The following is a 24,042-nucleotide window of genomic DNA, read 5'->3' as shown; positions in this document are numbered from 1 at the left end:
CATTTCTTTCTTGAGGCATGTGGTTATGTGACACAAATGCTAGAAACAAAACATTTAAATGAAACCCAGCTAATTACTGACCAAATCAATAAATCTAAGCTTTTTACCATTTGCCGCTGGATGGTGGAAGTAATGAACAATTGCTTTAAAAGAGATTTTCGTTTGCTCAGGATTGATCAGAGTGACCGGGCATTAAGTAACGTGATCGATTATTCCAGGATCGCGGTAACGTCGCTAAACAGCTACCATGTTCTGATAGACAATAACGTGTACTACAGACGTGATTTCCTTGACAAAATCCATGAACTGATCAATGAGCAAAACAGTTCAGCAGAACTTGTTATCACAAACAATATGTAATTATAATAGAAGAAGAGCTCATTTCCAGGCCATGGAAGCCGACATCCTCCGTTCAATGACTTTCCTAGATTCACGTTCCAGAAGAATTGACGCAGGTTGCTTTGGGCAGCTATCGACTGAAGCAAGCCCGTAGTTACTATGGTGAACAGTACGTATAACCAAATGGTGCATTCATCACAGAGCTCGCCGGAGATATCCCAATTCCCAGTGGCAGAAGTTTGGGAGATGGCTGGATGAGATCACCTAGTATTACAAGGCCGCGTACAATCCAGGTATGTATAAACGAATTTTGTCCACATTGCAGCTGATCCAGCACTTCGTGGGAGTCAAAATAATTGTATGTGTATTCAAATTCGTATAAAACAATCAGAACAGTAACAAAATCATAAAATCGGTTACAATTAATTATACAAAGTATATTCATTTTTTGTATGACTTGTATAACACGACATATAATGGCCCCACAGCCTTCGTGTCATAATGACAATTGCTTCAAATCATTAGTTCTAGCAATATCTAACATTATTTTATGTTTCCCAGCACTTTTAGAAATCAAAAAAATGTATGAAAATGACGAATCTTCGACCTTGTATAACTTGGTTCAGAACAATCTTACAACTTTTCTGCCATATTAACTATTACTCCAAATGGCTAGTTCTAACGATCCGTACCATTTTTTTTCGTTGGCCGGCACTTTCAGAAAAGGCCCAAAAATGTATGGAGCTAGAATGATCTCCTTTTTTATAAAAATATTTAGTACATAGTTTGAACTTTAAAAGTAAGTTAACCACAACTTTCAAAGTGAGTTAAAGATAACTATACCAAGTGGGATATCATATGAAAGGACTTTACCTGTACATTCTAAAACGGATTTTTATTTATTTACACTCATTGTAGTTCTTGTTTTATCGTGCACTAGCTGATGCCCGCGACTTCGTTCGCGTTGATGTAGTTTTTTAAAAATCCCGTGGGAACTCTTTGATTTTCCGGGATAAAAGTAGCCTATGTGCTAATCCAGAGTATAATCTATCTCCATTCTAAATTTCAGCCCAATCCGTCCAGTAGTTTTTGCGTGAAGGAGTAACAAACATACACACACACACACACACACACACACACACACACACACACACACACACACACACATACAAACTTTCGCCTTTATAATATTAGTGTGATAATGTCGGAAAAAAACCCGATTTTGGCACCCTCGGCGCGTGAGTCTGACTCGCACTTGGCCGTTTTTTTTGGATAAAAAGAGTCCATGTATCCAAGTCTTTAACTAACTAGGTAGGTATTTTCATGCCAGAAACAACGTCGATCCATCGCAGGGTAGCGACGTGATTGAAAGACAAATACTGATATTTGATAACAATAGGCTTACAAAGTAAACAACCAATATTCAGGTAATTCAATGTCTATTTATTCGTCTACACAACATTTCTCTGTCCCTAATACGAACTCCATGTAATAGAATTTGATTGGTTTATGAAACCAATATCGTAAATAGGGATGTGATTTAGTATCGATAAAGCTTGGATGGTCCATCAAAGGAGCAATAAATGATAAAATATTGTCGATGCTTTCCCTTTCATTGTTATTATACTTTGAAGGAAAAAAATCATTTTCGATATAATTCGCTAAGTGTATTATTTTATCTTATCGCTTTTATACCTATTTACTTCAACACAACGATCGTTTACTGTATGTTTTACTATTATTACATCAACCTTATCTTACTATATTCTATACCATACTTTATTACTAATAAATTATTACTAGTCCATACTAATCACGCTTATAATATTATGGAAGCGAAAGTTTGTATGTGTGTGGGTTTGTATAGGTGTGTGTTTGTTACTCTTTCACACAAAAAACACTGGACGAAAACTAAATTAACGCAGACGAAATCGCGAGCATCGGCTAGTAAAATATAATAACTCCTGACTCAATAACCGACTCATCAACGCCGATTCCAAATCCTTGGACTTAGTAGAGCCTAAAAAAACAAAAATTTCACATAGTTTCATTTATAATGTAGACAGAGAATGAAGCTGAATATTTCGAAATTCCTACGGGATAGCGAATGAAGAGGAAGGGAAGGCATTCCACCAAGGATATTTTCAGCAAAGGAAGCCGCCGTTGGCTGTTAGTATAGATATAAACTTAAAAGTTCAGAAGGTTACACTATATTTTAAAATAATGGAGACTTTATGACTTTGTACGGTATATAATGGAATACACGCTTTACCATTATATTCCATCCAAAATTCGTTATCAGTATAACAATATACTCATAACTAAATTGATATGCTTTATGCATAAAATGAATAAATTTCGCACCAAATTTTTAGCCAACAAGCAATGCAATAACGCCACAAATTTATTCATCACGCTAAAACATGGTAATGACATCCGCAAATGGGATGTTCGTCATTTTTGGGGCGGATCCCAATTTTGTAACATGAAATTTTGAATTATCACACTTAATATTATAAAGGCGAAAGTTTGTGTGTATGTGTGTGTATGTGTGTATGTTTGTTACTCCTTCACGCAAAAACTACTAGACGGATTTTTCTGAAATTTGGAATGGAGATATATAATATCCTGGATTAGCACATAGGCTACTTTTTATCCCGGAAAATCAAAGAGTTCCCACGGGATTTCGAAAAACCTAAATCCACGCGGGCGAAGTCGCGGGCATCGGCTGGTGTAATTAATAAAAATAAATCAACGTTGACTCACTATTGAACACTGGTTCCCACTTAAAATGAGGAACAGTTTAGCTCATAGTCCCCTACACTGACCAACTGCGAATTGGCCGTCTTCACACACCTTTGATAAACGGCAGTGCGTCGCGGCTGGAGAGAATATCGTGTGGGGCGCTGCCGCGACGCGCAGTTCCGCTACAGTTCAGTTCGAGTGCGTGGGCACCTTTATGGAGAACTCTCAGGCATTCAGGTTCACGATGTTTTCCTTCACCGAAATTTACAGGTAAATGACCATTTGCAGCACCAGAGGAATCACCGATGTGTTATCGGCCTTTCAGGAATTCGTTGGTTGGCCCCTTGAACAATCTCATGTTGTAATCTAGTGGAAACACCACCGATGGAAGTAATTTGTGTAGTAGCTTAATTTTATCCGCGTGGACTACACTCAACCCCCTATTTTTAACCCCCGACCCAAAAAGAGGGGTGTTATAAGTTTGACGTGTGTATCTGTGTGTCTGTGTATCTGTATATCTGTCTGTGGCATCGTAGCGCCTAAACGAATGAACCGATTTTAATTTAGTTTTTTTGTTTGAAAGGTGGCTTGATCGAGAGTGTTCTTAGCTATAATCCAAGAAAATCGGTTCAGCCGTTTGAAAGTTATCAGCTCTTTTCTAGTTACTGTAACCTTCACTTGTCGGGGGTGTTATAAATTTTTAATTTACACTTGTATCCCCTTAATTTTCAAAAATGGTTTCTTAGTCTACGTCATAATAGCTGTCTGCATGCCAAAATTCAGCCCGATCCATCCAGTAGTTTGAGCTGTGCGTTGATAGATCAGTCAGTCAGTCAGCTTTTCCTTTTATATAAGTACTTAGAATAGTTAGTTACTATACAAGTGTAAATTGATTTATAACACCCCCGACAAGTGAAAGTTACAGTAATTAGAAAAGAACTAATAACTTTCAAACGGCTGAACCGATTTTCTTGGATTATAGCTAAATAGCTAAGAACACTCTCGATTAAACCACCTTTCAATCAAAAAAAACTAAAATAAAATCAGTTCATTAGTTTAGGAGCTATGATGCCACAGACAGATACACAGATACACACGTCAAACTTATAACACCCCTCTTTTTGGGGTTGGGGGTTAAAAATATATATTTTGGACATTGTTACGCCCTAGTGGAGTCAGTAATAATACAATAAAAGTCTATTTTATCGAAATAATACATCGATAAATCAATCACATCACTATTAATATAATAAGACAGCCAAACCTCGTGAGTCGTTGTTCTGATATATATCTAATAAGTTGTTATCGAATTCAGTAATTCACCTACATTTCTGTATTCGGCAAGTTATTAAGTTTCGTATCCATTTGAGCCTCAAGCTGAGCAGCCTCGACTTGAGGCAAACTGAGTCTGCTTCGCTGCCCCTTAGGCCTAGTGGATATCTTATTCGGCCGTGGACCATCAGGTTCCAAATTCGATTCCAAAGTCGGTTACTGAGTTATCTATTTTTAGGGTTCCGTACCTCAAAAGGTAAAGCGGAACCCTCATAGTATCACTTTGTTGTCTGCCTGTCTGTCTGTCTGTCTGTCCGTCCGTCCGTCCGTCCGTCGTGTCTGTCAAGAAACCTATAGGCTACTTCCCGTTGACCTAGAATCATGAAATTTGGCGGGTAGGTAGGTCTTATAGCACAAGTACAGGAATAAATCTGGAAACCGCGAATTTGTAGTTACATCATTAAAAAAAAATTAAAATGTGTTTTTATTTTCAAAGTAAGATAACTATACCAAGTGGGGTATCATATGAAAGGGCTTTATATGTACATTCTAAAACAGATTTTTATTTATTTTTATCTATAATAGTTTTTGATTTATCGTTCAAAATGTCGGAAAAATACCCAAGTACGGAACCCTCGGTGCGTGAGTCTGACTCGCACTTGGTATTATTCGGATTTAAAAGTCAATAAATCTCAATAAATAGTCTCCACTCTATCTCATTGTAATTCCAATAAAGTATAGAACGCATTAGATGTTTCTACATCACTATAAAACATTCGATCGTGATAACCGTTCGTCTTTGCCCCCTTGCCTAACATCGTCAACATCTGTGTGCATACATAATATAACCCACCTCAATGCCTCTACATTGTTGTTAAATCTATGCAATACTAGCTGTACCCGGCATGCGTTGCAATGCCGTAAACAAACATGATTTTTTTATTCATATATATATATATATAGTTTTTTTGATGCTGGAACCATCTCGGGCGTCCTCAGAACACCTTACCAAAGTTTCATAACAATCTGATCAGCGGTTTAGCCGCCTATAGAACACAAACATACAAACATTGATTTTTATATATAAGATTGATTTAAATGGTCTTATAAATAAACCTTAGATATCTTAACTTTTTGATTTTCCAGGATAAAACGTAGTTGTAACTCTACAAGTCTTTTACTATATCCATGAAAAAAAAAAAACATGAAACAAAAGTGTAAATAAAAAATTTATAACACCCCTGACAAGTGAAGGTCACAGTAACTAGAAAAGAGAAGATAACTTTCAAACGGCTGAACCGATTTTCTTGGATTATAGCTAAGAACACACTCGATCAAGCCACCTTTCAAACAAAACAAAAAAAAAAACTAAATTAAAATCGGTTTATTATTTTAGGAGCTACGATGCCACAGACAGATACACAGAGACACACGTCAAACTTATAACACCCCTCTTTTTGAGTCGGGGGTTAAAAAAACTGTTGCTCGGTTGTGGCGTGATTGAAGGACAAACCAATATAAAATCTTGAGTGAAGTCTGCCAATTTACCAGCCAGCGTTGTGTAATTCCTTCTCATTCTGAGAGGGGACCTGTATAGTGGGCGGTTTATTCAAAGGTCAACTTCCTCTAGCTCAGTAGTTAAGCTTCGTACAAAATAATTAATGCGCATCAATATCGTCATTATGACCGCCCTGGGTATAGTGCGCTAAAAGCTATTTAAGGTAGTGGTCTTGGTGGTAAACTTAGCGGAATCATTCATTTTCCACAAGGGACTAGTTAGAACACGGTACGCTGCCTTTCAGGCGCTTATTAAGTGATAATATCAATGACACACATCACAGTTCACGAAAGGTAGGGAACTGTGGGCTCTACACTCGCACGTGACGAGCCGAGTCAAGAGTATTCGCAGCGCGAACGGCCGCGACAGCCCGCGACAACTGCGAATCATGAGTGTAGATGTTGTTCACGCCTTCGCGTTCACGCTTCACGCCTTCCGCGATCAGTGTCGGTTTTTGGTCCGCGATAAAGGGTTTCGTCCATAGTCACGAACAAGACTGTGAAGATTTGCGAGTGTGGAAGGACACAGTTCACGCGTGGATCGCGGCATACATTCACGGCGTAAAATAACAGCGCGACTTCACGTGTGAGTGTAGAGCTGGCTTGAAGCCGGCTCTACACTCGCACGTGAAGTCGCGATGTTGTGAACAAACGTTGTCGCTTGAAGCGCGTGGTAATCGAGACCTCAACCATCGTGTGGCTAGATAACGACAAGCTCGCTTGCTGCGCGTTGTTTGCAATTGTGTGTTGTCGCTGAGTACAGAGTACGACTTTAAGCCCATATTTGAATTTTATTCTTTTACCATGCGGGAGCGGTGTTGCGTAAGTGAGCTACGTAAGTATCTACTAGGCTATCACCACTGCTACGCTTAAGTTAAAGAAAAGCTTAGCGATTTAATACTCTCCCGCTACCCGCTAGCAATGTGACCGCACCCGGCTATGCCGCACGCGCGGGCGATAAATAATCCGCTCCTCCCATTACAGCGGCGCGCCTCGCAGCTCGGAATTTATGCGGAACTTATAAGCTGTTACTTTAAGCCGTTAAGCTGTTATGCGGTTGATACTTCAAACTTGTATATTACACTAATTCATCATCATCATTGTTATCTTCAACCGATATACGTCCAAGGCTGGTAAGGACTTCCAAAAGTCACGGTTTTGCGCCGCCTGAATCCAGCGGCTCCCTGCGACTCGTTTGACGTCGTGTGATGCGAGGTCGCCACTATAGCAGCTTGGCACCCTATCTTTTATCGGTTTTTCGAACTATGTGCCCTGCCCATTACCACTTCAGCTTCTCATTAACTTGTTAAGGGGTTGAGCGGTGTCAAACTTGTATGTTACAATTGGGATTGGTTATGGGATTAGGCTAAGATTTATATTTTGACTTGGCTAAATATTTTAGCAATTTACGCTTTGTATGGGATTAGGCTAAGATTTATATTTTGACTTGGCTAAATATTTTAGCAATTTACGCTTTGTATGGGATTAGGCTAAGATTTATATTTTGACTTGGCTAAACTTTTTAGTAATTTACGCTTGGGCTAGTTCGCAACCGAGACAGCCGATCTCTAGCCGAAGCTAAAGGATTCCCTTGGGTTAATAACCCTAAGAAATTCAAAATTGGCCAAAGATGAGTAAAATACTGTTTTTTTTTTTAATGTATGTTGATTGTTGTCCTGTTGATATTGGCCTTGAACCTTCGGTTTCGGCTAAAAAACTTCGCTCATTTTCGGCGAATCAGAAGATTTGGTCGAAATCGAAATCAATGCTGAATGCTGAAAGCTTTTCCTTTGCTTGCCCTTTTTTTAGGTAAAAATAGCGAACAAACGAGCAGCTGACCACCTGGTGTTAAGTGATTACCAACGCCCATGAAAATTTGCAGTACCAGAGAAACTTTAATCCACTCCTTAACAGGGCTCTCTCCGTCACTCGTTTCATACCATTTCATACAATCGTAGTTCCAATTTCATTTGAATATCAAGCAACCAAAGTCCATGAAATTTTGCAGACATATTCTAGAAACTAATATCTGTGTCTGTGGTGTTTTAGATTTTTCTAAAAATATGTAGTTTTAAAATTACAGGGGTTCAAAGATTTGTATGAAAATTTTAAGACCGCGTAACTTTGAACTGAATATTTTAACAGAAATCTGGAAAACCACAGACATAGAATATATTAGTTTCTAGAATATATCTGCAAAATTTCATGGACTTTGGTTGCTTAGTATTCAAATGAAATTGGAACTACGATTTTATGAAATGATATGAAACGAGTGACGGAGAGAGCCCTCTTAACCGTTGAGCTATTGAGGTTATATTAGTTTAGCTTACAGAATTGTGTACGACAGAGTAAGCCACAATATCTCACTTTTATGTTTTATACACAGCGTCGGTAATCATAAAATCTCAATAAAAATAGTCTGAGAGAGGCCACTAACAAACACTGAGCTATTTGAAATAAAATTAAACTGCGTAAAACCGTAAAATGCTTTTAGACTTTGCCGTGGAATCGAATTTTTATTTTCTCCTACCGTTTGTTGGAGTTTTGCGTTTCTAAATTATGCAGGTTTTATTGATCGTATATAAAAATAAAAAGTAGACAAAGTAGTGACTGAGTATTTGATATAGGATACTTACTTTCGAAATTTCGAAAAGGGTTATCGTGTCAACCAGGGACCCGAGAGCTGCCAGCTAGGTACCTCAAAGAATTAGTTTGGCCATCCAAAGGGGTAATGCTGCCAGCGTCTTGGGTACAATGCCTTGCTGCGGAGTTGTCGATGAGGTTTTAGATTTAATTTAATTTATTTTAGTTTTAATTTAGATTTAAGTTTATTTTATAGATTTGTCAATTATTACTATATCTAATTCTGTATAATTGTATAATTGTATATGTTACCAAATTAAGTAAATAAATCGAATAGAATAAGATTTATTTGTTGACCCAAGACTAATAAACGCAGTATACTTATTACTTAATATGTTTTACTTGTATCGAACGAGCTGACCGACTTGGTCGGTTAACTCCCGAGGTCAGGGTCAGAACAAAAGGAGGGTGATATTTCTGAAAATTCTTCCTTTAGTTTTAGAATTTTAGTGTTAGAATGCCGATCTCTCACCGGAAAACTATTAACTAAACTATGAGTATGACTATTACTACCTATACTCATTCAAAAAATCGTCGATTCATTGCTCCGTTGTGACGTGATTAAAGGACAAACCAATGAACAAACCAACCCAATTTCATTTATGGTACATATTAAAGTTTAAGGGTGTCTGGCAGGGGGTTGCCACGATACTAAGTCTCTGCCAATGCCGCGTGATTTGAAACAGGTTATTCCGTAGTAGTTAAAAAATGACTTTATACTTTGATGAAAGATTTTAAATAGTGTTGTTACTGATATCTGCCAAAGCCTCCATGATCCAAACCTCATACTTTCTGAGTATTGCTCCCTGTGTTGGGGACAGTACGCATAGAAACTATTATAAAGTAACGGAAGTCTATAAAGGAAACAAGTTTTTCCTTCATCCCGTAAAGTTGTTAAAAGATAGTAGGTACCGGTTGCCAGTCGATATAAAATGAATAAGTATGCACTATTATCATCATATTCTGTGTCAGTAGTCAGTACATACTCATAACGCTTGTTTTTAGGCAAACGATGTATATTAATTATTACCAAAACTGTACTGACATTAATTTAATTTAAAACCGACTACCTAACTCAACCAACGAATTGTTTCGGCTATCAGATACTTGTCAGCATTGACAACCACTCAAAAGGTTTACGTTTTACCAACCTTTTCCATCCCACACATTGCATATTGAACTTTACCAGCATTAACATAAGGGTTATCGTAATTGCATATCTGATTTTGTGTGATTGTTAACACCATAATTGGAAATACTTGTGTGAAAATGCTAACTGACTCTTAGACTACATAAGCATAAGGTTGATTTTCCAATGGTTTTTCTTATTGTGGTGATGTTTAATGATGGTTGTTCTATTATCGATATAATTACGAAGATGAAATATGTCACAGGAAGAATTGCAGGTCGATTTTTTTAATAAACAGGTCACATATACATGATTGGGAATTATTGAGGACCATTGAGGACTTATTTATGTGGTGTTGCTTGTTAAAACACAATTCTCTACGAACAGATACATAATTGATTAAAAAACCGGCCAAGTGCGAGTCAGACTCGCGCACCGAGGGTTCCGTACTCGTTAATTTTCCGACATTTTGCACGATAAATCTAAAGCTATTAGCATAAATATAAATAAAAATCTGTTTTAGAATGTACAGGTAAAAGCCCTTTCATGTTATGATACCCCACTTGGTATCTCCTTTGTGCGCGAGTCTGACTCGCACTTGGCCGGTTTTTGATATGTAGTTAATACTAGAGGGTGCCCGCGACTTCATCCGCGTGGATGTAAGTTTTTAAGGATCCCTTAGGAACTATTTAATTTTCCGGGATAAAAAGTTGTCTATGTCAATAATAGGGACGCAAGCTACCTAGGTACCTTTCATACAAATCGGATAGCCGGATGGATCTTTAGGAATCCCGTGGAAACTCTTTGATTTTCCGGGATAAAAAGTAGCCTATGCCCATCCCCGGAATATTAGCTAACTCTGTACCCGTCAGAATCGGTTAAACTGTTGGGCCGTAAAAAGGTAGCAGACAGACAGACAGACTCACTTTCGCATTTATAATATTAGTATGGATTATTTAGAAAAATTTCTTATTACTAGTGAGTATTTATTCGTCCAAGTTACTAGTGTGGAAATGGCACTATTGCTTTGCCATTCTTATCACTAAACTAATACACTTCGCCCCATCTATTACAGTTTGCTTGTAGCTGTACCGTTAGTATCGTGTTCCGATAGACACGAAGAACAACCAACCGTGGTAAGTAGTACCTACTATCATTGTTGAGTGATTTATGTAGTGGTCAGATGTAGTTCACGAACTCATTGTGTTACCGTTCATCGTATTACGTTAGTATTTTGTACTAAGGTTGAAAGAGATTTTTTTTTTCACTATAGGTAAGCGCTTGACCACAATCACACCTGATGGAAAGTGATGATGTGGTCTAAGATGGGACGCGTTTACCTAGAAGATGCCTATTCACTCTTGTTTTAAAGATACCCGGATTGTAATTGATAGGAAACACAGAATGAATGTGGTTCGATATACCTTGGACTTGTTTATTCATCATCATCATTATCAACTGGTAGAGTCTAAGTCTTGTAGGAGCTTCCACACGCCACGATCTTGCACCGCTAATTATAATCCAGCGGCTCCCTGTAACTCGTTTGATGTTGTCTATCCATTTAGTGGGGGAGAGTCTTCCAACGCTGTGTTTCCGAGTGCGAGGTCGCAATTCTTACATTTTGGGACCCCAACGTTTGTCGGTTTTTCGAACATGAACCCTGCCAATTGTTACTTCAGCTTCGCAATCTGTTGAGCTGTGTCGGTTGCTCTGGTTCTCCTGCGGACCTCCTCATCTCTGATTTAATCTCATTTAGGGGTCAGATACTATACAAAATTTATTGTAGTGGTCAGATGTAGTTCACGAACTCATTGTGTTACCGTTCATCGTATTAGATAAGTAGGTATACTTCTTACGCGCTTCTACATACAAACGTATTACGCCTATTATTCTTTTTTGTTGTTGTTCTAGATCACTAACTAACTCACTAACTGACTAACGAAATCTTAAATTATAATAGCATAAAACAAATAAATCATTGTTATACTATTTTAGCATTAGGTTCATCAATCATAGTTTGGTAATGCGAAAATGTAAAATGATTATGTATTAAAATTATTTAATGAAATAGAGTAATTATATTGAAAAAAAAAAAAACTAACTACTATCTAACTAACTAAACTACTGAGAACTAAGGCATATATCGATTTATCTTTTTATTATCTATGCCTTAAAACAATTAATAAAGTAAAATTTTAAAAGTTATGGCCTTTGAAAAATCTCTATTTTAGGGTTTTTGAGGCAACTTCGTGGGTAAAGTATGATAAAAATGAGAAAATTGAGAAATTAATAACTTCATGTTTCGCTTTACTTCATAGCAATTTCAAATGTCTTTAGTTTGTAAAAATAGGCGTAATTTTAGATTAGCAATTATCACTTGTTTTTGACTAAAAAATCTCGAATCTCGAAGCTAAATTCATTCACCTGGCCTCTCTCGTGATGTGGTGCAGTTAGAGGGAAATGGTGACATGCAAAAATGTTTCTGTCATGCCATCTCGATCTGTCGCGTACTATATCTACGTGTAGTTATGTTATAGAATGGGCATGTATCCCAAAGAAAAGTATTTGTAAATAATGAAACCAATCTCTCCTTACTCTGTTCCAATATTTTACGGAACGATTTTCGGAATACCTTCGTGAGCCGTCGGTTAATGTGAGGCTGCGCGGGCGCAGTGTCACTGACACGCCTCCGTTATGGAGAGGTTCTATTGATAAGCGTGAGCGATAAAGGATAAAAGAAAGAAATCAATAATCCTAACTACTTTTTTAAATCAACTCATCGCTAGCTTACTACAGAGTACGGGTCTCGCCTGAAAATGTGAAAGGCTAGGCCATAGTCTACCAAGCCGGCCAACCTGTCCAAATCTTAACTGTCACCACTTTTGTGACAAGTAATAAAAAAAAATTAAAATCTGTTATTTGGTTGATAATGTCACTGTCACATGTCAGGTGAAAAATATATAATTTAATGTCACTGTAACTGACGATCATGGTGTCTGCTCTGGCGTTTCTCGTTTGGTAGCCCAAGACAACACGGTGGCGCGACTGGTGGCGCCGCCATGGTGTCCTAATCTTAATACTGGTCTATAAGCGATTTCTTTGACCCGCTCGCGCTCTATTCATGGCCCCATGACCTCTCCCATAATCCGAGCAGACGCTTCCAAGATACAAACCGGTCGGTCGCACACACACACACACACACAATTCACACACATTTATAAGTGTGTGTGTTTTGATTTATGATAGGACATTGAGGCGTCAATCTTGCTGCCAACTGTAAGAGTTCTGCATTTACTACCTACTGAGCTGACCAATCTCTATGCCCTCACTGCTGAGGGTCGTGACACCTTATCATCATCATGATCATCATGATTAACCCATCGCCGCACCGGCCTACTACTGAGCACGGGTCTCCTTCCAGAAAGGCCATAGTTAGCCACGCTACGCTGGCCTAGTTTGATTCGCAGACTTCATATACCTACCTTTATCTTAGTTTGCTTAAACTCTTTATCATACTATCACACTAATATTATAAAGGCGAAAGTTTGTGTGTATGTGTGTATGTGTGTGTGTGTTTGTTACTCCTTTACGCAAAAACTACTGGACGGGTTTGGCTGAAATTAGGAATGGAGATAGATAATATCCTGGATTAGCACAAAGGCTACTTTTTTTCCCGGAAAATCAAAGAGTTCCCACGGGATTTCGAAAAACCTAAATCCAAGTTCAGGCCAAGTCGCGGGCATCGGCTAGTTGGGCATAAAAATAGAATATACAAAGGCTAATCCCACCAAAAACATTTCATGTAAAAAGTTAGCCAAGACTCACAAGTTCATAATGTTTTCAGTGTTAAAAAGTTATGAGATCTCTAGTAGAGCCAAGCCCCTAGCTGATCTTAGATTTGTGCTGGCCATGGGACCTATCCCAAGTCCAAAGTAATATAGCTCTTAAATGTTCTTGACTGTATCACATTTATAACAATAAATAACAAATCACTCTACTTACAAGCTCTGATTCTACAAACCCTACATCTTGGTAAAAAAAAAGACGGCTTGGCCGTTTAATAACTTTTAACGTTTAATATGTTATGTCATGTAATAGTTTTACGAACATTAAACGGCCAAGCCGTACTTTTTTTACCAAGATATAGGGTTTGTAGAATCAGAGCTTGTAAGTAGAGTGATTTGTTATTTATTGTTATAAATGTGATACAGTCAAGAACATTTAAGAGCTATATTACTTTGGACTTGGGATAGGTCCCATGGCCAGCACAAATCTAAGATCAGCTAGGGGCTTGGCTCTACTAGAGATCTCATAACTTTTTAACAGTGAAAACATTATGAACTTGTGAGTCTTGGCTAACTTTTTACATGAAATGTTTTTGGTGGGATTTCATTTCTTTTTGGCAGGTGCCCTAATTTTTTTTTGGATCTATTTCTTGTAGGTGCATCATTTTCATGGCCCACTCTCTATCGTTACCTCTTTTTTTTAAAGCTTTTATTCAACTTGCAATGTACTCGTATGTAAGTATGTTTGTTCGGGTGGAATCTTGCAACTCAATTTTGAAGCAGATATACCAAATTTCAGTATTTTAGGACTTCAGGAAACACAGATACTTGGTACGTTTGATAAATCTGCCACGGACATCTTATCATGTAAACTTTAGTATTCGAGCAACAGATTTTACAGATATGCATCTCATATACGAGGGGATGAAGGGGGACCCGATTTCTTAATTTATCTGTTGTTCATAATTCTTGAAATTCCTACTTAATGCCAAATTTCAGTCTTCTAGGACTTCAGAAAGTACCCTAGAATTTGTGACTAGAGGTTTTGAATGTCGATAAATCTGAAACTATAAAAGCTAGACAATTGATACTCAGTACGTTTAATGAATCTGCCAAGGACATCTTATCCTGAAAATATCAGCATTCTAGCGATAGAATTTACAGATTTGCTTCCCCCATACAGAGGCGTAGAGGGGTGAAATTTCCAATTTCTTAATTTTTTTGTAGTTTGTATGCAATTTCTAGTCTACATACCAAATTTCAGTCTCCTAGGACTTCGGGAAGTACCCTAGAATTACAGACTAGAAGTTTTGACTGTCAATAAATCTGAAACTATAAAAGCTAGACAATTGATACTCAAATGCGTTTAATCAATTTGCCAAGGACATCTTATCCTGAAAATATCAGCATTCTAGCGACAGAATTTACAGATTTGCTTTTCTCATAAGAGGCGTAGAGGGGGGGAAATTCCAATTTCTCAATTTTTCTGTAGTTTGTATGCAATTTCTAGTCTACACACCAAGTTTCAGCCTTCTAGAACTTCGGGAAGTACCCTAGAATTACAGACTAGAAGTTTTGACTGTCAATAAATCTGAAACTATAAAAGCTAGACAATTGATACTCAATGCGTTTAATCAATCTGCCAAAGACATCTTATCCTGAAAATATCAGCATTCTAGCGACAGAATTTACAGATTTGCTTTTCTCATAAGAGGCGTAGAGGGGGGGAAATTCCAATTTCTCAATTTTCCTGTAGTTTGTATGCAATTTCTAGTCTACATACCAAATTTCAGCCTTCTAGGACTTCGGGAAGTACCCTAGAATTACAGACTATAAGTTTTGACTGTCAATAAATCTGAAACTATAAAAGCTAGACAATTGATACTCAATGCGTTTAATCAATTTGCCAAGGACATCTTATCCTGAAAATATCAGCATTCTACCGACAGAATTTACAGATTTGCTTTTCCCATAAGAGTCGTAGAAGGGGGGCATTGCCAATTTCTTAATTTTCCTGTAGTTTGTATGCAATTTCTAGTATACATACCAAATTTCAGCCTTCTAGGACTTCTGGAAGTACCTTAGAATTACAGACTATGAATAGTGATGATCATCAGTGAGGGACGAAAACGGCGTATTTTAGGTATCAATAAATCTGTAACCATAAAAGCTAGATATTTGATACTTAGTATATTTGGTAAATTTGCTGAGGACACCTTATACTGAAAATTTCAGCTTTCTAGCGTCATCCAGACCGAAGTTATGACGGGTCGAAAATACGGCGAAACACTTCGAGAAAAAGGTACTACGTAGCGCCCCGGCCGCCGTTTGGCTCGTCTTGGCGGGGGCACTGCCGTGCCCCCTGATCTAACACCTAGGTCCTAGAGGTACCTACGTATTCTTTTCCAGTCTGTCTTTGCGAATATTATGGAGAACTCTCAGGCATGCAGGTTTCTTCACGATATTTTCCACCACCGTTGAAGTAAGTCAAAGTCAAAATCATTTATTCAAAGTAGGTACAATTGTACTCCTTTTGATGGTCGAAATTGTTGAAATGAAAAGATAGGTTGGTATGTTCTGTGGATCGCACCTTGTCAGTTTATTTCTGTGGGAGTGGATGTAGGCTTTAATTAATTTATTGCTACTAACGATCAAACGTGGCGTTGCTTGATATTTAGCCTAATTAACATACAGGTTGCTTTTTATATGGAGATGAGAAAGTTTTAGTGCTTTTAGGCTTAAACCGTATATTAGTATGCATGAGTTTATGACTGCTAATGGGAATTTGTTGTGCTTGTATATTGTGCGACTGGTTGAGATGGCAACCGTGGTGGGGCGCCCCGCACACCCGCACAGCCCCCGTGCTAACCCGCTGCGGGTGCGCGGGGCATCCCTCCGCCTCATACCCCGATTGCCATCTCTACCTGTCGCGATAACTTAAGGTCTTCACTGGCGCAGCGCTGTAGTCTTACCCAATCGAATAGAACCTGACACGGGTTCGATTCCTGGGCAGGGATAGTTTGTATTTTCTATATTGACTCTGGTCTGGTCTGGTGGAAGGCTTCGGCCGTCGCTAGTAACCACCCTACCGGCAAAAAGTGCCGCCGAGCGATATAGCGCTCCGGTACGATGCCGCTTAGAAATCGATTAGGGGTATTGAAGGGTTTAATGAAACTGCCATACCCCTTCCAAGTTAGCACGTTTTCATCTATAACTAATAAATAAACCAGGAGTTAGTGTGTTTTAACCACGTACATTTTAATTCAATAGAAATGCATTTTATATTAAATCCCACCCTAATTTTAATCAAAAACGTAGGGGATTCTTGCGTGATTAAAGCTAGTGAAGGTTTATTATCTGACAGGGAAAAGGAAAAGGTTTGTAATGATTTTAGTAGGTAACTAATTAGGAAACGTAACCGACACAGCTAAGTGGTAAGTGAAGCTAAGTAGAAATGGGCAGGGCACATAGTTTGAAAACCGGCCAAGTGCGAGTCAGACTCGCGCACTGAGGGTTCTGTACTCGGGTATTTTTTCCAACATTTGGCACGATAAATCAAAAACTATCATACATAAAAAATAAATAAAAATCTGTTTTAGAATGTATACGTAAAGCCCTTTCATATAATACCCCACTTGGTATAGTTAACTTACGTACTTTGAAAATTGAAGCACATTTTAATTTTTTTTTAATGATGTAACTACAAATTCGCGGTTTTCAGATTTATTCCTGTACTTGTGCTACAAGACCTAATTACCAGCCAAATTTTATTATTCTAGGTCAACGGGAAGTACCCTATAGGTTTTTTGACAGACACGACGGACGGAAGGACGGACAGACAGACAGACAGACAACAAAGTGATTCTATATGGGTTCCGTTTTTCTGAGGTACGGAACCCTAAAAACTGATGGAAGTTCGGGTCCCAAAGCGCTAGAAGGGCTACCTCGCACCGGTAAGTGCTATTGGAGACATCAAACGAGTCGCAGGGAACTGCTGAATTCAGATTTCAGGTGGGGAAAGACCGTATACAGCAGTGAACGACTACGGTCTATAGATTGGTGATGATGAGTACTGTCGAAGCCTCATTAATTCCTGGTTGTGATAAATTGTAGCTATTCGGTAACTCATCTTCGGTATATGGGGCGTTAATAAGCTCAGTTTGTAAGCCAATGACGTCACCAAACTCGCTCAGAGATATCGGCGAAAAGTTATACTTACTTCGGAAGGTGTTATGCAAACCGTGATATATCTACACGAAATCCATATGAATATAATATATCTTCATCACGATTAACCCATCATTAGCCCATTACATGGGTCTCCTCTCAGAATGACAAGTGTAAATTAATTTATAACACCCCCGACAAGTGAAGGTTACAGTAAGTAGAAAAGAGCTGATAACTTTCAAACGGCTGAACCGATTTTCTTGGATTACAGCTAAGAACACTCTCGATCAAGCCACCTGTCAAACAAAAAAACTAAATTAAAATCGGTTCATTAGTTTAGGAGCTACGATGCCACGGACAGATACACAAATGCACAGGTTAAAAAGGAGTTGACACGTTGGCCAAGAGTAGATTGGCAGATTTCACACACCTTTGAGAATATTATGGAGAACTCTCATGCTCAAGTATCCTATATTAGTTCTTAAAACACAATTCGCATTTTAAGAATATTGAAAATATAAATATAAATTGAATAAAAATAGGCTTAAATTAAATCCCCAAAACCTAGAAAGTTATAAGTTGTTATAAAAACGTTTGGCACATCTTTTAGCAAACCTTTTTCAAACACAGACAGAAAATAAACAAGCTGTAAATATTTAAATTAAAACAATAGACTGAAAGATAAATGGAATAATTCGTAGTGAAACTCTTAAATAAACCAGACTGGAACGTAAATATTTTTAAACAAATGCTGTTAGGAGTGTCCCAAGGTCTTAGACAAGAAGAAAACACAGAATGGTTGTTTTGAACCTTAAATAGGGTCTCAGACTGTAGTAATACAAGTGTAAATTAAAAATTTATAACACCCCCGACGATCCAAAGTATCTGAGTTTTCCAAAACATCATTTTCAAATAAATTATTATGTATTTAGGCAACGTCCATCTTGACAGCTTAACTTAATATTATGAACCTAACGGTTATCTAACCTTCTTTTCTACAAGAAAACTAGAAAAGAGCTGATAACTCTTAAACGTCTGAACCAATTTTATTAGATTATAGCTAAGAACACTCTCGATCAAGCCGATCTTTCAAACAAAAAAAAACTAAATTAAAATCGGTTCATTCGTTTAGGCGCTACGATGCCACAGACAGATACACAGATACACAGACACACAGATACACAGATACACACGTCAAACTTATAACACCCCTTTTTTTGGGTCGGGGGTTAAAAATGATGTGATGCTAATTAATTATTTAAAAAAAAATATTTAAAAAAATGATTTCTCGAAATGAATTCTAGCCCCATAAACTACCGCAATTTGCAATTCCGCTCGCATGGCGCTGTGGCCTAAAATTTAATAAACGCCTCTCTTTCCATCGCGTAAACTCTAATCTCTTATCTCTCTCTCATAAGACACGAGTGCCGTGAATAGGGTGTGTCGCCGTAGGTATATTCCTCGGGTTACGTGGCCAAGTGACCCTGCTTAAAATACTAAGAAAACATAGAAAGGTCAGACTCAAAGCTCAAACTGAATTATTTATTACGGCGTAACACCATCCATCAATATTTAAGCATCGATCGCAGACACAATATGGGATTACCGCCCCAACATCGATGTGACCTCGCGACCCGATCAGCTGATCTATTGCTCCATATATCTTCTATAAATCCATACTAGGTAATCACACTAATATTATAAAGGCGAAAGTTTGTACGCGCGTGTGTGTGTGCGTGTGTGTGTGTGTGTGTATGTGTGTGAGTGTGTTTGTGTATTTGCGGAAAGATTTGGCTGAAATTGGAATGGAGATAGATTATACCCTGGATTTACACTATAGATTACTTTTAATTCCGAAAAATCAAAAGCTCCCACGGGTTTTTGAAAAACCTAAATCCACGCGGACGAATCGCGGGCATTATTTATATCTAGTTTATTATAAATGCGAAAGACGCGAAAGTGTATATGTCTGTCCGTCTTTTAGCTTTTTACAGCCCACTTGGTTTATATGAAATTTGGTACAAGGATAAATTGTATCACAGGGATGGATATATACTACTTTATGTCCTTGAAAATCAAAGAATTTCCAGAGGATTTTAAAAAACTTAGACCCACCAGATTTAACTCTAATAGTTACAAGCGTAAATTAAAAATTTACGCTTTTTTTGGATTTCAAACCGATTTTCTTGGATTATAGCTCTACCTTTCAAACAAAAAAAACTAAATTAAAATCGGTTCATTAGTTTGGGAGCTACGATGCCACAGACAGATACACAGATACACTTTAAACTAATAACACCCCTCATTTTGGGTCGGGGGTTAAAAATGTGTTTTGCTAGGCACATAAGATGCAGGAAAACACCGTGTACAATACTAAATTCGCTACAAACAGACGTACAAAAGAGGCGTCCGTCAAAGTGGCAGCATGCAGCTGTGTAAACTGCTTCAAACGTGCACGTTTGAATGACAATGAGAACAGACACAGAGCAGACTGCATATTATGCTACTTTTAGGTTTAAACGCGAATATTTTAGGCACTATGTTAATCACCACCCATAATAAAACCTAGCTGATTTCCGTGATTTCGTCTGCGTGTAATATTTTTGAAAATCGCGTGGGAACTCTTTTCTTTTCAGGGATAAAAAGTAGCCTTGTCACTCTCCAGCAAGAGATAACGCCGATCGGTTGCACCGTTGTGACATTGAAGAACAAACCAACAAACAAACACAATTTACTTTAATTTAATTGAGATAGTAAAAGACTTAGTAGCTCTTGTCTCTATCGAACTTGAATCACAAGCAAAGAAAATTTTCAACGCAAAAAGCCCTCAAATAATCAAAAAATTATGACTTCATGACAAATCTAGGGAGGTACCTAAATAAAATAACCAGAGCCCTAAAATTTTGAAAAAAAGCCCAATGAATATTTTCCTTTAAAGTATTACTCTAAATACTTTTTTAAATACAACTAATTGACGGATGACAGATAAGCCAAATCAAACTAATTCAAAATTTAACCGGTTAAGGTTAATCTTAACTTTCTTATCAATCTGTCTATTAGCCATACCATATAAGTACTTAAACTAGTTCCGAGATGTATTTTAATGTACTCGTAAGATCGGACCATATTAAGTACCTATGTGCTTCTTTTTATGAGGGGGAGACGCTATACGCAAAGTCTCTTTGCGAACGCGCCTGCCCATTTGGGCATAATATTTTAATATATATTAAATATGCATCTATCGTTGTTTATTGTATGTGTTGTAATGAATTATACTTTTTGTCAAACGCTTATTTGTCTTTCAATATTTTAAACAAACACTACACCCCGCCATCATTGAGTGATGTAAATAGGCTTCTCAGCAAGGTCTACGAGTGTATATAATTAAAACATCAGACATTTATGGCAGTTAAGCAGAAATATGATAATAAAAATATTATGTCAATCAATCAATCAATCAATCAGTCTGTTTGCGTCCACTGCATAGGTCTTTCCAAAAGCGTGCCCGGTGCCTTCCTCATCCACGCACATCCGACTATCTTCTTAAGGTCATCAGTCCAGCGGGTTCGAGCTCATCCCACACTGCGTACAAGTAAAAAAAATATATTTTTATTGAGGTGGTTTTTTTTTTTCATATTTTCGCAATCAAGAAATTTCAGTACTTTGCATTCGAGTGACATTGAAGTATTTGTGTGAGCAACCTAAGGTTCAGCCAGAGTGGTTCAGCTTCAATGGTAATGAAAATATAGACCCGATATAATCCTAACTGAATCTTGTGTTGTTAACGTGTTGCTCTATGGAAATCGGCCGGCTCAAGTGAGCGAGGCACTTCAAAACTCCCGGGATCTGTAATCAAATGATTGATCTTGACCTCCGCTGATTGATATCTGTTCCTTAGTTAGTTACGGTTGTAGTTTATGTATGTGTTCATTATAATTGTTATGGATAACGTTATTGGTGTAACGTTATAATTATCTTGTATTCTCGATAATCGAAGTCGTTTATGGAACGGAATAAGACATTAACGTACACGAAAAAGAGAAATGGATCAATAATAGTCCCTTGTGGTACGCCCCTTGAATTAGTCCTCATGGTCTGGAATAGGTACTTTTTAGAGATCTGTGTTCTTGCATCTTACAACATGAAATCTTAAGAGTAATAAAACAATGAATACATCTGACACTATGTGCCTAGGTTTTGCGGGGCTTACCGGTCTTACACAATAATAATAGTGTTATGTGATATTTTATAATCTAGAAATGTAAGCGATACAAAAATGTGCACCTACATCGAAAATGTAATTTCGATCATAAAATTTTATACCTTTATTTATATTATCCCCTCACTTTTTATTTTGCTTGAGTTGGCAACAACATTTTTGATCGGGTATTTTGAAATAAAAATTATAATATTCAACATGCTAACACCGAGTTTGTTAAGAATTATATTAGTTATTGTCAAATTATTTGTTGATTGGAAATTCTGTGAAGCAGGGCTACGTATAATTGGAGGTAGAAATGCACTAAAAGACGAGTTCCCTTTTGCTGTTCGGTTGGAAATTCAACTGCCGGAAACCAGAAATGGCACTGAATACTTCGAGTACCACCAATTTTGCACAGGAACTGCGTTATCTCCATCTTGGATACTTACCGCAGCACATTGTTACACCGAAGGAAAAAAATTCGCAAGATACAATAGTTATTTTCCAGAAGAACTAGGACATTTAAGTCCCATAACTAAAGTGATTGCTCATCCAAGTTTTATATTCGACGAATTCAGTTCTATTACAAGAGTGAAGTACGACCTTGCGCTGTATCAAACTGAAAAGTTAAAAATTAGTTCTTATGGAAAGATTAGCGCAATCGACTATACTACTTTTGTAGGACACGAAGTTTTTGTACTTGGTTTCGGTATTACTAATGCATCTGCGTTAGAAAAGCCTTTGCAAGTATTGAAGGGAATTTTAATAAACTGTGATGAAAGGATAAGTCAAGGCTTAATTGGTATGTTATGTATAGTACCTCAATGTGGTTTGGAAGCGTCAGTGTGCCCAGGAGATTCAGGTGGTCCAGCAGTTCATGCATCAGGAATTGTTGGAGTCCATTCAATTACTTATACACTATGTGAACGATTTGACCATGGATTATTAAGACCCGGTCTCCCGTCAGATATAATTACTATGGTCAGTCCAGTTGTTGATTGGATATCGAAAATAGTTGCCAATGAAACTGATAATAGTCCGTAAATATTATAAATTAACCGTGAAAATATAGTCTTTAACAGGGCTCTCTCCGTCACTCACTCCATACAATCGTAGTTCCAATTTCATTTGATTATTAAGCAAGATCTGTTAAAATATTCGGGTTCAAAGTTACGCGGTCTTAAAAATTCACATACAAATCTTTGAGCCCCTCTAATTTTAAAACTACATATTTTTAGAAAAATCTAAAACACCACAGGCACAGATATTAGTTTCTAGAATATGTCTGCAAAATTTCATGGACTTTGGTTGCTTAATATTCAAATGAAATTGGAACTACGATTGTATGGAGTAAGTGACGGAGAGAGCCCTCTTAATACATTAAATTTGACAATATTTTCACACTCAGTGCCAGAAACGATGCAGTGAATCGACGATATGTCAAATATTAGGCTATGGAGACGTGAAATTATAGAAGAACAGGGTTATATAGCTCATTTTGGCACTGAGTCTTGAGATATCATTTATGTGGCATTTCGCAAATTGTCCCACATTAAATAATTAATTTCATATCATTTTATACTATTGTAAATAAGACTATCCAGAAATAGTCTCAGGATACTCTTCTATATTTACAGAATTTAACAAATATCAAAGCATTGCATTATTGTCTCCGTGGAACATTGTAGCTCGTTCAATATTAAACTGCCCACTCGAAACCGAATGGTTGTATCAAGTATACATTACCGATTCCCTGACAATATTTGTCTTACGTGAAACGTATTTTCTGTGGTCTAGGTAAAAGGCGAAAACAATATCACAGCAACTGCTGAGTACGGCTCCTCTCAGTAGAATCTTCTTTCCGAACCGATAGAGTGCTGACTCCTGACGTATCATAAGTGGCTATCGTCAAAGTATGTATGTTTGCATGTTAGTGACTCTTTGGCTGAAAGGAATTTCTAAAATCATAGGAAAAGAGTTGATAAAATCTATTCTAAATAAAAGCTTATCACTTGAACCAAACTTGGATCGATCTGAAGTAAAGTGGCTTAGTCAAATGGACTGCATTGTCGCGTATTTCGTGTCTCGATGTCTCTCGTATCGATGTTTTATCAGAAGTTTGGAAATACAAAAAATCGATTTGAAAATCACAGGAAAAAAGTTGATAAAATCGATTTTAAACAAAAGCTTAATACTTGAACCAT

General features: G+C 37.5%; 2 protein-coding genes across 2 annotated transcripts in view; both read left to right on the top strand.

Moving 5' to 3' along the window:
• The window catches only part of LOC123877398, a 757,955-nt gene that overhangs the window by 170,052 nt on the left and 563,861 nt on the right, over positions 1–24,042 (top strand). The gene's annotated exons all lie outside the window — the stretch shown is intronic.
• LOC123877408 (mite allergen Der p 3-like) lies at positions 21,991–22,933 on the top strand. The gene has a single exon (XM_045924173.1). It carries the CDS (start codon positions 22,055–22,057, stop codon positions 22,880–22,882), a length of 828 nt encoding a protein of 275 aa, XP_045780129.1. The 5' UTR covers positions 21,991–22,054; the 3' UTR covers positions 22,883–22,933.

This window comes from Maniola jurtina, chromosome 23 (genome assembly GCF_905333055.1).
Source record: "Maniola jurtina chromosome 23, ilManJurt1.1, whole genome shotgun sequence".
NCBI classification, from domain to species: domain Eukaryota; kingdom Metazoa; phylum Arthropoda; class Insecta; order Lepidoptera; family Nymphalidae; genus Maniola; species Maniola jurtina.
Note: the sequence above shows the minus strand (reverse complement) of the source record. Positions and strands in the feature narration are given on the sequence as shown.